The 15045-nt window shown below is 38.7% G+C and overlaps 2 protein-coding genes across 2 annotated transcripts in view; one reads left to right on the top strand and one right to left on the bottom strand.

Moving 5' to 3' along the window:
• Window positions 1-2600: 2600 nt before the first annotated feature.
• Window positions 2601-7015, top strand: Dnajc19 (DnaJ heat shock protein family (Hsp40) member C19). The gene is made up of 6 exons (XM_031376602.1): window positions 2601-2753; window positions 3686-3737; window positions 3816-3889; window positions 4874-4953; window positions 5593-5663; window positions 6865-7015. The coding sequence occupies exons 1-6, from the start codon at window positions 2751-2753 to the stop codon at window positions 6933-6935; spliced, it is 351 nt and encodes a 116-aa protein (XP_031232462.1). The 5' UTR covers window positions 2601-2750; the 3' UTR covers window positions 6936-7015.
• A 6899-nt stretch (window positions 7016-13914) lies between these two features.
• Fxr1 (FMR1 autosomal homolog 1) overlaps window positions 13915-15045 on the bottom strand; it is a 53178-nt gene continuing 52047 nt past the window's right edge. The window contains exon 18 of the mRNA XM_031376288.1: window positions 13915-13934. Within this exon, the coding sequence (XP_031232148.1) occupies window positions 13915-13934 (20 nt within the window). The remainder of the gene's footprint in view (window positions 13935-15045) is intronic.

Below are 15045 nucleotides of genomic sequence, written 5' to 3'. Positions count from 1 at the left end.
AAACCAGTAATCAGTTGGAAATAGTCAGTTACTGCTTTCATGAGAAGAGGACCTGCTTTCAGTAGTGGGAAATCAAAGCCAAGAGCAGTTCTGACACATTGCTGTCATTCAGCCAGACAAGACTAGACAGAAATGGCCACAAGTAAAGATGATTTTAAGTTTTCCCCTTTTTCCCTCACTTTTAAATTTTACAAGTTGCTCAGGAGAGAAACCACACTTACCAGTACTCTGATCTTACATATCCAGCCTCTAGAATTAAAAAAGAAAAACCAAAACATTTCTATTTCATAAGCATCCTTGCCTGTGGAAATTTGTTATGGTTGTCCTAGAGAACAACAACAACAAAAGATGTCAGACACTCGCTAGAACTCTCCCCACGGGGTGGTTTCTGAAATCTCACCTTCACCTCTATCATTTAAAAAGTAAATTGCTATTTCCACAAGCAGTGCTTGGGACACTTCTCACATGTATGACTACTCACATGTATGACTACTCACATGTATGACTACTCACATGTATGACTACTCACATGTATGACTACTCACACGTATGCGAGATGACTACCCACATGTGTGCAAGATGACTACTCACATGTATGCGAGATGAGGGAGCCGTTTGCCCACTGTTGAGCAGAAAAGGCCACTCAGACTAGATCAAAGACTGAAAAGTACAAATTCCCTAAAAGAAAACCTACAGCAAATCATTCATGACATGGCTTTGTGTGTGACTAAAGGCTCAGGTAAAAACAACAACAAAGAACCAAAAAGCCAGACAGTTGGACTTTATAAAAGTTTTAGGATGCTGTACCTTGAAACACACTACCAGCAGAGTAAAAGGCATCACATAGACAGGGGAAATAAGTTTACAACATATAACTGATACGCGATACCCAGAATACATAAAGAATTCCTGAATCTGAACAAATAAAAATCACAACCCAAAAAGGGCAGGAGCAAAAGACTTGAATAGACATCTTTCCAAAGAGGCACATAAATATTAAGCATATAAAAAGGCACTCCATATTATTGATCAAAAGAAACTCAAGTCAAAAGGCCAATGAGTTATCACCTAATACTTATTAAGATGACTGCAATTCAACAATTAAAAAAAAAACCAGAAAGTATCAAATGTGGCAAGGATGTGCATGGAGACCTTCATCCACCAGCTACCTTCCTTTTCAGGAATATTACAGTAACTATATTGGTCACCTTTCCTTTGCTGTGGGAAAATGACTGACAGAATTAACTCACACTGGGGGAAAAAAACTGTTTGGCTCACAGTCTCAGAGCTGACAATCCATAGTCATCTGATCCCATTGTTTCTGGATGTGTGGAGAATCAGAATTTTGGGATGTGGGAACACAGGGCCTTACAGCAGAGATGAATGATGGCCAAGAACCAAAGAAAGGGAGGAACTGGAGACAAGAACCTGCTCTGCATAACTATGATTCAGCTAAGTCTCCATCACCTCCCAACTGTCTACCAAGCCAAGACCCATAACTGATTAATCCACTGATCTTCTTAGAGCCCCTGTATCCAGTTACCTTTCCAATACCCTACCTCTAACACATCCCTGCCATGAGTGTTTAACACACACACAGGAATCCATACATGAGCCTCTGAGAGACAGTTCAGATTCAAACCATGACACTAAATAAAAGTACAATTCTCACAGGATGGATTTCATTTCTGCCCACCTAGCCAGGAGAACAGAAATAAGTCTCTGCCTAGTTTCTCTGCATCCATGCCCACAGAAATGACATTCCCAACAGTTACAGAACAGAAACAAACAATGAAAAATGGAAAGATAAGCAAAATATAATACAATTCACAATGGACTTCTGACTACAAAGGGGAGAAGCTTGGGGAGGTAGCAGGCAAAGACTGGCAAGATAAATAGGAAATCGTTGGCAAAGAACAGCTATCTCAGTTTCTAACTTCCCTTAGGATCACAGATGGCTTTTATATTCTCACAACATAGAGTCTTTATCCAAAAAGACAGCTCCTAATCACTTTCATTCTGGTCAAGTGCATTTGCCATCCTTGAGCCAACCAACCACATGCTGTGAGCAATACAGCTACAAGCAGTTCTTTTAATTAGAAAAAATAGTAAGTCAGGCTAAAACAGGAGAAAAAAATATACAGCATTTTAGTGAACAAATTTTTAGTGAACAAATCTACATAGCCTGAAGCAGACATCAGGAAGGGAGATGAAAAAAATTAAGACTGGAAAAAAATCATTTTCCATATAGTTTCTGATCTGTTTATAGATCGAACTACGTTCCAAGCCAGAAGAAAGATGTCTCTGCAGGCCACAAAGATCAGTCTTGTGGCTTGTTGACATCTACTAGCGACAGCCCAGGGTAGCCAAAGATGCACAGAAGACAAAATAAATGCCTCATGTGAAAAACAACGCTACTTCCACCGGGTGGATGGAATAACCTATTTAAAGCAAAGTTGGGGGCGGGGGTACGTTTTAGCGAGAAAGCGTCTTTTAGGGCCAGGAGACTAGGGCAGAGGGCACGGCAAGCCCCGCCCCAGTACAACCTTTCAGTCAGCCGGAGTTGCAGAGGCCCTTTGTGCGGCACTTTGTGCGACAGTCCCGACGCACTTTACGGCGCCCTGCCGTGTTGCGCGGCGCTGGTGGAAGTGGCGGCAGTGCTGGCTCGGCCCCAGCGTTCTATATAGGCGTACTGTGGCGGTGAGCTCGCGCTGGGATGAGCGCGGGGTGCCGAGTCGCGGAGTGGAGTCATGGTGAGTGGTCGGCGCTGGCGGGCTCCGAAAGGGCACTGGCCGGCCTGGGCGGCTGCGGAGACAGACCTTTTACTCCGGCCTCCGGTGGCTCCAGCTGACACCCATCATCATCTGCGTGCAGCAGACGTTTGTGCCTCCTGGGAGGTCGGGCTGTTACCCCACTATCATCACCGCACTCCTCCCCTCTTTACGGTGGAAACGCCTTATGGGAATCTTTCAGGGAGCCTTTGCAAGCACTGTTTCCTAATCCAGCAGAATTCTTATTTCCACCGTTCTTGTCTAAACCAGAATGAGGTTCAAGTGCCTGAGGGTTAAAGTTCTCTTCGACGGCTGAAAAACCACCCTCTTACTGTTGTGGGTAAAGATGACTTACCCTTTTCTTCTTGGAAAAAATCCCATACTCTGACAATAAAGTGTGGATAAAAAAAAGTTGCAGGTTTTTTGTTTTTTGTTTTGTTTTTTTGAAATAGGGTTTCTCTTTGTAGTCCTGGCAGTCCCAGAACCTACAGAAATTCACCTGCCAATGTCTCCCAAACCCTGGAACTAAATGCATGCCCCCAATGTGCACAACGTCAAGTTGCAGTGGTTTTAAAGGCACAATATTTCTACCAGAAAAATGTCTCTTCCAGCAGACCCTGTGCTGCACTCTGTAAGGTCCCAGTTGCTTAGAGAGCTAATCGCAAATTCGTGGGCAGCCTGGACAATTTAGCAAGACTCCACCTCAGAATAGAAGTGCTGGAATTCTGAGAAAGGCTGGAGTTGTAGGTGCCTTCCTAGCATGCGTGACACACTAGGTTCCATCCCTAAATCCTGCCAAAAAAAAAGGGGGGGGGGGGAGAACCCACCTTTCACCTAAATGAAAGTTGTAATGAGTTTGGATGCAGAATAAGTAGCAATTAAGAGTAATATTTACTCTTTTCCTCCATTACCAGGCCAGTACAGTGGTAGCAGTCGGATTGACCATTGCTGCTGCAGGATTCGCAGGTTTGTTTATGGTTTGGGGTGGAAGAGAAGTAGATTGGTTATAGATCAATTTGCTTATTCTGTTGCTTTTGGTTTTAGGTCGTTATGTTTTACAAGCCATGAAGCATATGGAACCTCAAGTAAAACAAGTTTTTCAGAGCCTACCAAAATCTGTAAGAAAACCTTCTTGCTAACTAAATCGCCTCTATTTGAAGCCTGGAGCTTCCCTGTAATCTGAATTCCACAGGTCCATGAAGTTCAATGTGGAGTTGTAAACCTTGTAATGGTCCACACTAGGAGTTGGTTTTCACATGTGACAACTGAGGGTGGGTGACCTTCGCAGGTTTAGAACTATGAAAGGTAGTTAACAATTAACTTTACTAAACATACTGTTGACCTTAGTATCTGTCCACCTGCCTTCCCTTGTCTGTTTTGTCACATAGGATAGCATTGCAGTGATGTTAGATATAACTGCATTCAAAGATCATGCCCTTCTCATGATTAAAAACGAATCTGAACTGGGTGTAAAGCACACAGCTGCTACTACTCGGGACTTTTGAGAGGCCATGTCACGGATAGCTTGGGCAGGAGCTTAAGACCTTGGTGTACATGATCTCTACTTAAGGTTAAGGGTCTGATGGCACAATTTTCCCTATCAGTCTTATTTTAGTGGTTGCCTTGAATCTTGTAAATAAAAGCTGTCCAGGTCATCTTTTGATAACTTTAGAACTTCTGTTTTATGGGGAGAAAGTTTTTTTTTAAAGATTTATTTATTATTATATGTAAGTACACTGTAGCTGGATGATATGATAGATGGTTGTGAGCCACTATGTGGTTGCTGGGACTTGAACTCAGGACCTTCAGAAGAGAAGTCAGTGTTCTGAGCCATCTCACCAACCCGGGGAAATCAAGTTTCTATCTGGAATATGGATAAATGGTTTCCATTCACTCATTTCCCTCCCCTTATGTTCTTAAGACACTGTTCCAGTTTAGTTGCAAGAAATGGATGTTAACCCATCTTAAAATAGTTGGCTACCACAGATCAAGTCTTGGGAAGTACACTTGTACTCCTCTGAACTGTATCATTTTCTTTACTGATTCAACCAAGCTTCTATTTACTTCATTAACCTTTCCTTCCAATTCAATTTCTCTTTCAGGCCTTCAGTGGTGGGTACTATAGAGGTGGGTTTGAACCCAAAATGACCAAGCGGGAAGCAGCATTAATATTAGGTGTAAGGTAAGATTTCTATTCAATTATGAGATGTAGTATTTGAGAATGAAGTAGTTACTGGGGATTGTCCCAAGACGACTAACTCTGTTGGTCAGTAGAGCTGGATGTTCCTTCCATGAATATCTTCAAGCCGAACATCCCTATAGAACTCACATATATAACAGATTCTAACAGTACTCACTGCTGCCTGGAGTGATCTATAGTGAAAAATCTGCTCTGGTATGCAAATTAAATGTTAAATGAGGATTGTCTTGTCAACTACATTTTTTTAAAAGCACTTTTGGTTTTTAGAAAATGCATTTTACAGGCTGGTGTGATGCCTCAGTGGTTAAGAGCACCGACTGCTCTTCTAGAGATCATGAGTTCAAATCCCAGCAACCACATGGTGGCTCACAACCATCGGGGATGAGATCTGATGCCCTCTCTTGGTGTGTCTGAGGACAGCTACAGTGTACTTATATATAATAAATAAATCTTAAGAAAAAGAAAATGCATTTTACATCTGTGTTTCATATACAGCTTTTCAGTTTTGTTGCTTTACTAGTTAGTTTCTTAGTGTTTAATGTGGCCCTTCTGTATATAGTTCATGTGATTTTTTTTTTTAAGCAAACGAAAGCAACAACTATGTTTTCCTTTTCAAATAAGCCCTACTGCCAATAAAGGGAAGATCAGGGATGCTCATCGGCGGATTATGCTCTTAAACCACCCAGACAAGGGTAAGTAGCTTTTATTAATATATTGAATATCTAGTTCTTAGCTATGAACGTCTATGTCTGAGCAGTCTCCCAGTTGTGGATCACATTGTGGTGTCTTAGAAGAAACGCACCACATATGGTGACATTCTCTGCAGTGACACCCTGTTTTACCAAAACAAAGGTATAATGAACAATTTAAGAACGGCTGTCATTTGGCAGTAACAGTAAACAATACTATTTTTAGGTTGTGTTTATTATAGAATGTCTTCCAATAATGGAGGTTACAAGTACTATTAGATATTTTGGTTGGTTTGTTTTTAGGACATCTTGCTATGTATCCAAGGTTGGCCTAAACCTTATGACCACGCTGCCTCATTCCCAAAAGCAGGGCTTAAAAAGCTATGTTTTGAGTTTTATTGTGGTCTATTTTTTTAGCTTTACATTATTTTTGTTTAGACTTTTAAGAAAAACTTAAGGGGTCTCTTATTTATTGTGGTATGGACACTTGTGACAGAATACCTATTTGGAAACCTATGAACTGTATTTTGCTCCTTAGACTTCAAAGTAGCTTTAACTGGTAAAAACAGAATCTTTGACCAGACCACAAAAATCTGTCATCAAGCAAAACTCTGTTTGTAGAAAGGGGGTACTGACAAATTTAAACAGGACAACTGTTTAATATGTGACTTCACAGTGTAAGGAATTTAGCTTGCAGACCTTGAGGTATTCTGGAGTCTACATACATACATTCTACCAGAATACTCTTGATGACTCCTCTTTGATAGGGTTAGGAACACACTGCTCAATCGCATTAGTAAACAGCAAATCTAGATGACATTAAAAAGGGTCAGCTAATATTGAGAAGGAAACTGAAGCATTCAAGTATGCAATGCATACAGTCTTTCAACAAAAGCTTAGAAGCCTGTGGGAAGAACAGTAGACTGTGTCCACAAATGCAGTAATGAGTAGGCTTAAGAGTTCCAGAAGTGTTTATGTGGGAGGGGCCAGATCCTATTTAGACTTTAAGGTTTCTTAAAAATGGAAAACTTTTGTGTGAAAACCCCTCATTTCCCACTGATCTGATATTTTACCCTGTAGTTTTACGACCTATTTTAGAAAATGAAGATACCATTTGTTATGTCCTGAGATACTTGAAATGCTTCTGACGAGACTTAGAATCTGTGCTCTTAACTGTGTCTCCCCTATCCCTTTTCTTCTGTAGGAGGATCTCCTTATATAGCAGCCAAAATCAATGAAGCTAAAGACTTACTAGAAGGACAAGCTAAAAAATAAAGTAATCTGATGAATTTTAAGTCTATTAGTCTACTTATGAGCATGTTTTGTAATAAAATGCCTCAGAGCTATAACTCATGCAAATTTCTTGGCAAAAGTTAAATCAATGTCTTGGTATATTTTGTTCAAATTTGAGGATTTCAAGACTATAGTATCAAGAATTATGATTGGGCTGGTGAGATGGCTCAGTGGGGAAGAGCACCGACTGCCTTTCAGAAGGTCATGAGTTCAAATCCCAGCAACCACATGGTGGCTCACAACCACCCATAATGAGATCTGATGCCCTCTACTGGTGCATCTGAAGACAGCTACAGTGTACTTACATATAATAAATAAATAAATCTAAAAAAAAAAAAAGAATTATGATTACAGACACACAAGAGTAGGCTATAAATATTGTTCGTTACTGACTTAACAAAGAAATTTGTTATTTGTTATTGCACTTGTTATTTTTCAAGGCTAAGGCTGAAGAATTGATTCTCAGAGCTGAAGGTTGCTCTGAGAATACTCCCACTATAGTCAACTGAGACAGATATTAACTATTAACAAAGGGATTCTTACCTTTGGGAGGTAAAACTCAAAGTAACAACTGGCCCAGATACTTGAACAGTGTACTATAGGCATTTCCACTGGGCAATTCAGATTTTGATACATTAAAACAATTTTTTTAAAAGAGAGACAGTCTCAATTATCATATAGCTCTGGCTGTCTTGCAACTTGCTATGTAGCCCATTCTGGCCTTGAACTCAGAGATACACTTGTCTCTGGCCTCACACCCAGATACATTCTAATAGAAACCTTTCAGTGTTTAGGTCCTGTTAATTTTGTTATTTAGCCAGTTCCTTGAAAATATAAGTTGTTCCTTTGTTTTGATTTTCAGTTATGACCAAGCTTATTTGTGAATGTAAAATTCCCTCAGTTTAAAACTTGAGAGCCAATTGTAGCACATACCTTTAATGCCAGCAGTCAAGTGCTTTTGATTTTCAACCTCAACTCTTAACTATTTTACATCACCCAAATTAGTTTGAAGGGGCCAATATTAAAGTATGTAATGACCTGTATAGACGAGGAGGTAAAATCCCTAGCCAGTAGTCCCTGTAGCATTTCATCTGTCAGCACTTTAGACTGTGGACTTTCAGCTAGCTAAGGAGAAGGCTTGCAGAAGTAATCAAGGTCACTAAAAGTTATTTTCTATCTTGCACCCTTGCATAAAATCCTTACAGTTTTGAGTGTGATGAAAACTAGGTAATAGATTTTATTAACTTTCTCAAATCACCTCGTGCTAAGGGAAAAAAGAGAGGTCCGAAGGTACAACTTATTCACTGCAAATACAGAAAAAATTGTTCCTAGGGGAACAAGTTCTGAGCCCCTAGTCACATGCTTCTGTTTGAACATTCCTACTAAGGAATGTTTTATATGTTTTATAATATTAAACTTGGAAGCAGTGTAGCCCAACTTTGTCATATACAGCCTTTCTTGTTTTGAGAAATAACAGTACCTAATCACTATAGTTAGGAGGATTAGAGAAATTACAAATAGGAACACAGTACACTCTATTGTCTTATCTGAACACATGGCATTAGAGATGATCAGCAAAGCATGTTGAGTATTGAAGTTTTATGTTAGCAAGCAGGTAAATGCACTTACGGAGTCCACAGGTGATGAGGGTATCCAAAGCATATGACTTACTAACCTTTTACTTGCCCCTTTGAACTAATAAAGTTTCAGGATTACAAAGATGGCTCATCCACTAAGCCCTGCCTGCTCTTCCACAGGACCCAAGTTTGATCCCTACCACCCATAATAGCATCTCAAAATCACCTGTAACTAGTTCTAGGGGCTCTGATACCATCTTCTGGCCTCCCTGGGCAGTCTACACATGGTACAGACACACACAGGCAAAAAAGTCATACATAAATTAAAATTTTAAATGTTTCTCTGAACAATAATATGGTAGAGTTGGTTACAATTTAAAAGCAGGCTTTTGAATATTATAAAATGCCCACAAGGAGTCACTCACTAACTGCAGAAAGGACTGCACTATAGGCATATGAACCTTGGAATGCCAAATACTATGTATGCCTGTTAGAAGACAGGTGTGTCAAAACATTGAAAGCCTTTCCTACTAAGGAGCACAGCCAATCATCATTTTAATTTTCTCTAGGCTTGCCTTTTTCAAGTTAAAGACTCTGTATTTGATTAAAAGCTACTAGGTGTAACATCTGAGTGCTACATATTTAAGGGCTGTTAAGATGATTTGTAAAAGAGCCTTCTTAATTCTCTTTTCTTAAGTGCTTAAAGTCTCTTGTATTGTGCTAAGCACTTAGTGTATCAACTTTTGTGTTTACCACAAATAAACCAAAGTTCAGTGAAGTGACTTGTCCGGGGAAACAAGGCCTGAAAAATCTGATTCTTTTCAGATCCAGAGTTCCACATTCCTAATTTTCTGTAGCTTTTTTGAAATTCTGATGTAATCACCTAAGCATGTTTCTTGGTCCTGAATGTTAAGCATCCAGGTGGTTTTTCTACCAGAAATTGTAATTGGAGACAACTGAAAATGCCAACAAAGAAGATAGTAATAGATCAGTGTGGCACAGCACCCCAGCGCAGCTAGGGACCATAGGCTTCAGAGAACAGTAAGGCTAACGTGAAGCTAACCTTGAAAGCTCTCCACATGAGCCCTCAAAAGCTTGGTTTCATCTGGGAGAGGGACAGGGGACTAACTAGTGAACTCCAATAATATGCCTGTCTCCAGTACTGGGATTACAAGGCAGCACTCCAACACCTGACTAGAATGTGGAGACTGAACTAAGCTCATGCTTACAAGACAAGTACTTTACTGACAGAGCTTTGTTCCCAGTCCCTAGGTAGCTGAGCAAATTTTGAAGAACAAAAGGGTTACCTAGTGTAGCAATTACTCAACCCTGGGCCTAGATTTTTCCACTTTGTGTTTATTTATAGTTTGGTTCTCTGGCCACAGCTTACCTTTGAAGTTGACATTACTAGGATAAAAGCCCTAGCTTACTGTCTCTAGAAATCGTACTTCTTTGGTAATGCCAAATAGATCAAGTAGTCATGAAAGATGATTATCTTTGACTACTATGGATTTTTAGCAAATTCTCCAGCCTATGACCATTCTGCAAATGACAAGGAATACTTATGGATGCAGGGACACAAAAACTGCCGCATTCTGTAAACTATTCCAGAAGGCCCATTGTTGTATCTGAGACCTTTCATACCTGTAGATTCTGAACCACTGACAAGTACAAGGGGGAAATTACAGTGAGTTGCTGCTCAACAAAGTAAAAAAACCACAGCCAATAAACAGCTCAGTGGGTAAGAACATCTTGCAAGCCTGGCAAACTCAAGTTACTAAAGAGAGGATGGTGTGAACATCCCCCAAGATGTCCTCTGGCACAAATGTTCCACACTCATAGAAAAATGTTTTTAAAAAATAAATCCAGGAAAAACCCTAAACCTGTGAACAGCCATCCTTTGAATATGCCCTACCTCATATCTTACCTGGCAAACGATGAAAATAAATGAGAAAGTGTTTCTCTTCAAATAACTGATAGTGATTTGGGGCCAAGACCATAGAGCAGTCTCAGAAACAAGTATTTATAAGACATCTTCTGGTGATGATTTATAAAGATTGTGTTCCAGTTCAGAGACCTAACATTAAATGCCATCACAGTCACAGAAGTTATGGGAACTTTACAACTTCACTCAAGTTCAAATAGCATATCAAGCAAACCACAGGCTAGGTTTAAGATATTTAACATGCTCAGTAGAGCTAACAACACTAGAGCAAGTAAACCTGCATGTAGGAGACATCAGTGCCTTTTATCTGCTTAGAGTAGACTGCTGCTCTAGAAACGGGATGCTAAGTGCTTGTCTAAATTCCTCTAACCCAGTGGTAGGCTGAGTTATGGTACGGTCTAATCTGGAACCTATTTATATGTGCTGCCACCACAGTAGGAGTCCTTGATGGTGGAATTAAAGTAACTTCTTAAAAAGTAACAAATCAAGGCAAGATGGCTCAATGGGTGAAATACTGACTGTCAAACTGGAAGTTACCTCAGAATCAACATACAAGTCCAAAGGAATTTAAGTTCGGGGTAATAAATAGTAATTAGCTTGTAACTAGTTTTTGTTTGTTAAAAACTACAAGATTAGTAAACAGAACAATTTTAGAAATCATTAAGGTACAACTACCAAAACAGTTAAAAATAATCCACATAGTGACATTGCAGCAGTGGGGCTAAAGCCAACTGATATACTTGTACAAAGGCTGCCAGGCTGAGAAAGGGAGCCGGTTTTTGTGTTGCGCCTAACTGGAAATGTCAGGGATGGACATACCCAACACACCACTATGAATACTTTCATACTCACAAAGTTATGGGTACATTAGGTTAAAATGTTATTCGAGATTCCTTACATTAACTTCTGAACAACAAGAGGTTAGTTAGCTAGTACAGTTCTGATAATAGAGAATTGACAAAATTGTGCTTTTTACCTATCTATAACATCTCAAATTCTGAAAATAAAGAATTAGACAATGGACTTTGGGAAACCAGTCAGGTCTGTCTGTACTCTCAGGTACACAGGAGGGTGGAACAGAATCTTTAAAAAGTCAGAGCCAATCCTGGTCACCATCTAAGTCAATTGGTATGGCCAGGTAGGCATGGTAGTTCATGCCTGTGCCCTAGCATGAGGGCCTGAGGCAGGAAGACCTGAGGCAGTAAGGTTACTAGGAGTTTAAGCTATGATGGGCTATACAGACTTGTCCCCAAAATTTACAAAACCTTAATTAAAAAGAAAGTAAGCCAGGGATACAACTCTATGTCAAAGCCTTTCATGCAAGGGCATTGGGTTCAATCCCTAACATCACCAAAAATGAGTAATTTTTATAAAACAGTATTTTATTACAGTTTACATGTACCTCCATCATCCAGCTTTGATGGCAACTCCTTCCTGAATTCCTAGTGCTTTTACTTAAAGCTTATAATTAATTTGACAAAAACTGTCAGTAGTTGGCCACTGCTGAGCCTTAAGAGTAATAATTTACAATGAAATAGTTTAATCTACAGGCATGTTTCAACCAATAGTAAGTACATACTTTCAAGTTAACACTACTTGCTCAAGATTGACTGTATCAGACTGGAATTGATTTCAACAGATTAACCCAAACTCTTGCCATATATTAAGCAGGTTAGGAGCAACACCCTGATCAGAGCTGTTAGGAGGGAATGAAATTTGTATGGGGGGACTCTCCAAGCCATAAAAAAGCACATTAAGACTGGATGAGATTTTAAAATAAACATCCTATCCTTTTCAAATTCTACAAAGCTCCAAGTAAAATATGTTTTAATTCTCCTTGACTGACAACACCTGTGCCTTCACACCTAGCCAGTTTCCTATTTACTTTTCCTTAGCACCCACACCACACGAGTCTTTAGGAATCCTAATTATTTGAGCCACAAGAAAACGGGAATGTCTGCAGAGGACATACCAATGTCTCCAGACTTTCCTCAGGCTATATAATGCCCAAATCAGTTGAAGTCAGCTAGAGCAGCTGTTTTGGCTTAAGGGCAATAGAGGGATGTAGAAGAGTAAACCACCTAGTAGTGCTTCTCACTTCTCAGTACTGGCTGTGCTTAAGGCAGCCAGTATCCTCATCTGTACTTTAAAAAGTAACTTATTTAAGCGAGACCCCTTGCCTTTGACTCAGCAACACCTAAAGTAAATTACTAAGAACCCACTGGGCTGATGTGCTGCTGAATTCCACATTGGAAATTTATTTTTGCATCTCTACTTGGACTTTCTTCCCCCTAGGAAATTTCAGGAAAACCAGATCATTTTTGACCCTACCTACCATAACCTGCATTCCTCCTAGTTCAAATTTATATGGAATCCCATGGTCTCTGTCAGTGCTTTGGGCTGCACACACCCTTTCAGAATACACTTCTGATTTCACATTCTGTGTAGTCTGTGCTAGAGCAAGGCTTTTCACTCATAATTTAACCAGGCTGGTAGCCAAAACACCAGAAGCCAGCCTGAACTGACATTTACCTCTGGGGAGGTGGCTTATTATTGACACTAAATAAAACTCTGACTAATCCATCTGTAAGAAAACAAAAACAAAAACCCGAAAACTTACAATTCTTTGGTGCCTACTGGGTTAAGTCACTGGGTAGTTATTTTCAGGTAATGAAATCTCAGCTCTTAAAGAATTCTTACTAAATCCTGTTCAAGTGTTTCAGCTGTACTTGTTTTTTAAGATAGTTTAATCTTTATGACAAAAAGATCTTAGGGAATTTGATATGGATGAAAATTAAAAAATTATACTTTCTTAGTGTCATGTTTCCCAGCCTGGGAATTAAAATTCTTTGTGGGCTAAATATATAGCTTAATGGTAAAACACTTCAAGTCCCAAGAGACACAAAATTCTCTGTCCATTAATTCATGGTTAAATCTGTGACCCATGTAAACAGAACCAAGTAATTAAAAAGCCAATTATTTAACTTATTTTCAATACTTTGAAAGTGAGGTTATGGTTATTTAATCTGCTATACCATGTTCTATACAGAGTGCAAGAATTTCACCATACATAACTCACTTCAAAGTTCTATTATCTGGACTTTATATAGAGTTTTTTTTAATCAGTGCATGTTAATATCAATGAGAAACTGTGATAGGCTACACACATCTAATAAATAATGGCCCATTTGTAACTATATATGAATTATTCTTCATTTATAAAAACAAGTTCAATGTTTTTATGGACATAATTAACAAATTATGCACATAAAAAAACTTCAAATGACACAAAGCACCTGTCCAGTAAAACCCTAAGTCCGTAAATACGCGATTTACAACCACAGAAGTATATATTTTATCATTAAACTTCCACCTGAAAATTGCTTCATAAAATTAAGTCTTCTGAATGAGAGTTCTTTAAACTTTTAATTACTGATGTTCAATCACTGGTATGAAAACCTTCAAAATCATTTATCACTCAAAAAAGCACATTATTGGCCTATTAAAAACTGCTTACCATACTTTAAAAATAGTTTTTAATAAAGAACTAAAGGCAAAAGTGAAAAGCTTATCTTCTGCCTCCCATATCTTCCACAAATTGCCTTCAATCAGAATTTAATACAAAGATGTTTCTCTAATGGCAAAGACATTATACATTTCCTAAATCATTTACTAGCCAAAACTTTAAGTGTTAAGACTCTGGAGGGTTCATTACAAATGATTAAATGGTTAGATTTTTAACACTAGATCTGAGAAACAAAATAAATGCTTCTGAAAAGCAATCAAAGAATGCTATCTATTCTAGGCCTGTAAGTACTCCTACTACTTTGAAACAATTGGCATAAAAAGTAGAAAGTTAAAAATCAGCAAATGGAAGATCAAAGTTTATTTTACTACCTGCATACAAAAACATATTGCACATCAAACAACCAAAATCAAAAAAGGGGGGAAAAAAAGGAAAAAAGGGTAGAAAGAAAATGTGAAAGGTACTCTACTGAAGACTAAACATGTAGTTTATACAGAATAAACCTTCTGGAAATTGATCTTTTCAGTAGTTCAGGCTATGTCTGAATGGACATGACTAATCAGCTTAGTGTTTCAACTAAAGCTATGTTTGATTTTTAAATACTGTACACTTTAATAAATAAACCAAACAAAGCCTCAATGTAGAACAGTCACTGCCAATATCACCCAGTATCCCTGCAGATGAATTAACATGTATTTCCAGTGGTCTGCAGAATTGCCTCTACAAACAGCATTTAAAAAACACATTAAACAGACCAGTTTCCAGACTAAACTAATGAAGAAATTACAATTCAGTGCAAAATATTTTAGACTGCTTCATTCTAGTTTTCCTTCAGGTGAAGAAGTGGTTGCATATTATTAAAAATGTAACAAAAGCAGCTAATGCTTTCATAAAGAATATTACGTTAGGGACCCCACCCCACCCACCTCCCCCCATCTCTGCCATATTTTGAAAACAAAATAACATTTCCTATAGCCAGCAACTTTTTTTAATGTTACATATACTATTCTCAAGGCACATCTGATGATATATTTTTAACACAGT

The sequence above is a fragment of the Mastomys coucha genome, unplaced genomic scaffold, assembly GCF_008632895.1.
Source record: "Mastomys coucha isolate ucsf_1 unplaced genomic scaffold, UCSF_Mcou_1 pScaffold17, whole genome shotgun sequence".
NCBI lineage: Eukaryota > Metazoa > Chordata > Mammalia > Rodentia > Muridae > Mastomys > Mastomys coucha.
The sequence above is the reverse complement of the archived record's forward strand: the minus strand, read 5'-3'. Positions and strand labels throughout refer to the sequence as shown.

Excerpts from the sequence above, each read along its gene's own strand:
- Dnajc19 (XM_031376602.1), top strand. Across the intron at positions 3,738-3,815 it reads TGCTGCTGCAGGATTCGCAG|GTCGTTATGTTTTACAAGCC; the intron begins GTTTGTTTATGG and ends TTTTGGTTTTAG. Across the intron at positions 3,890-4,873 it reads TTCAGAGCCTACCAAAATCT|GCCTTCAGTGGTGGGTACTA; the intron begins GTAAGAAAACCT and ends TTTCTCTTTCAG.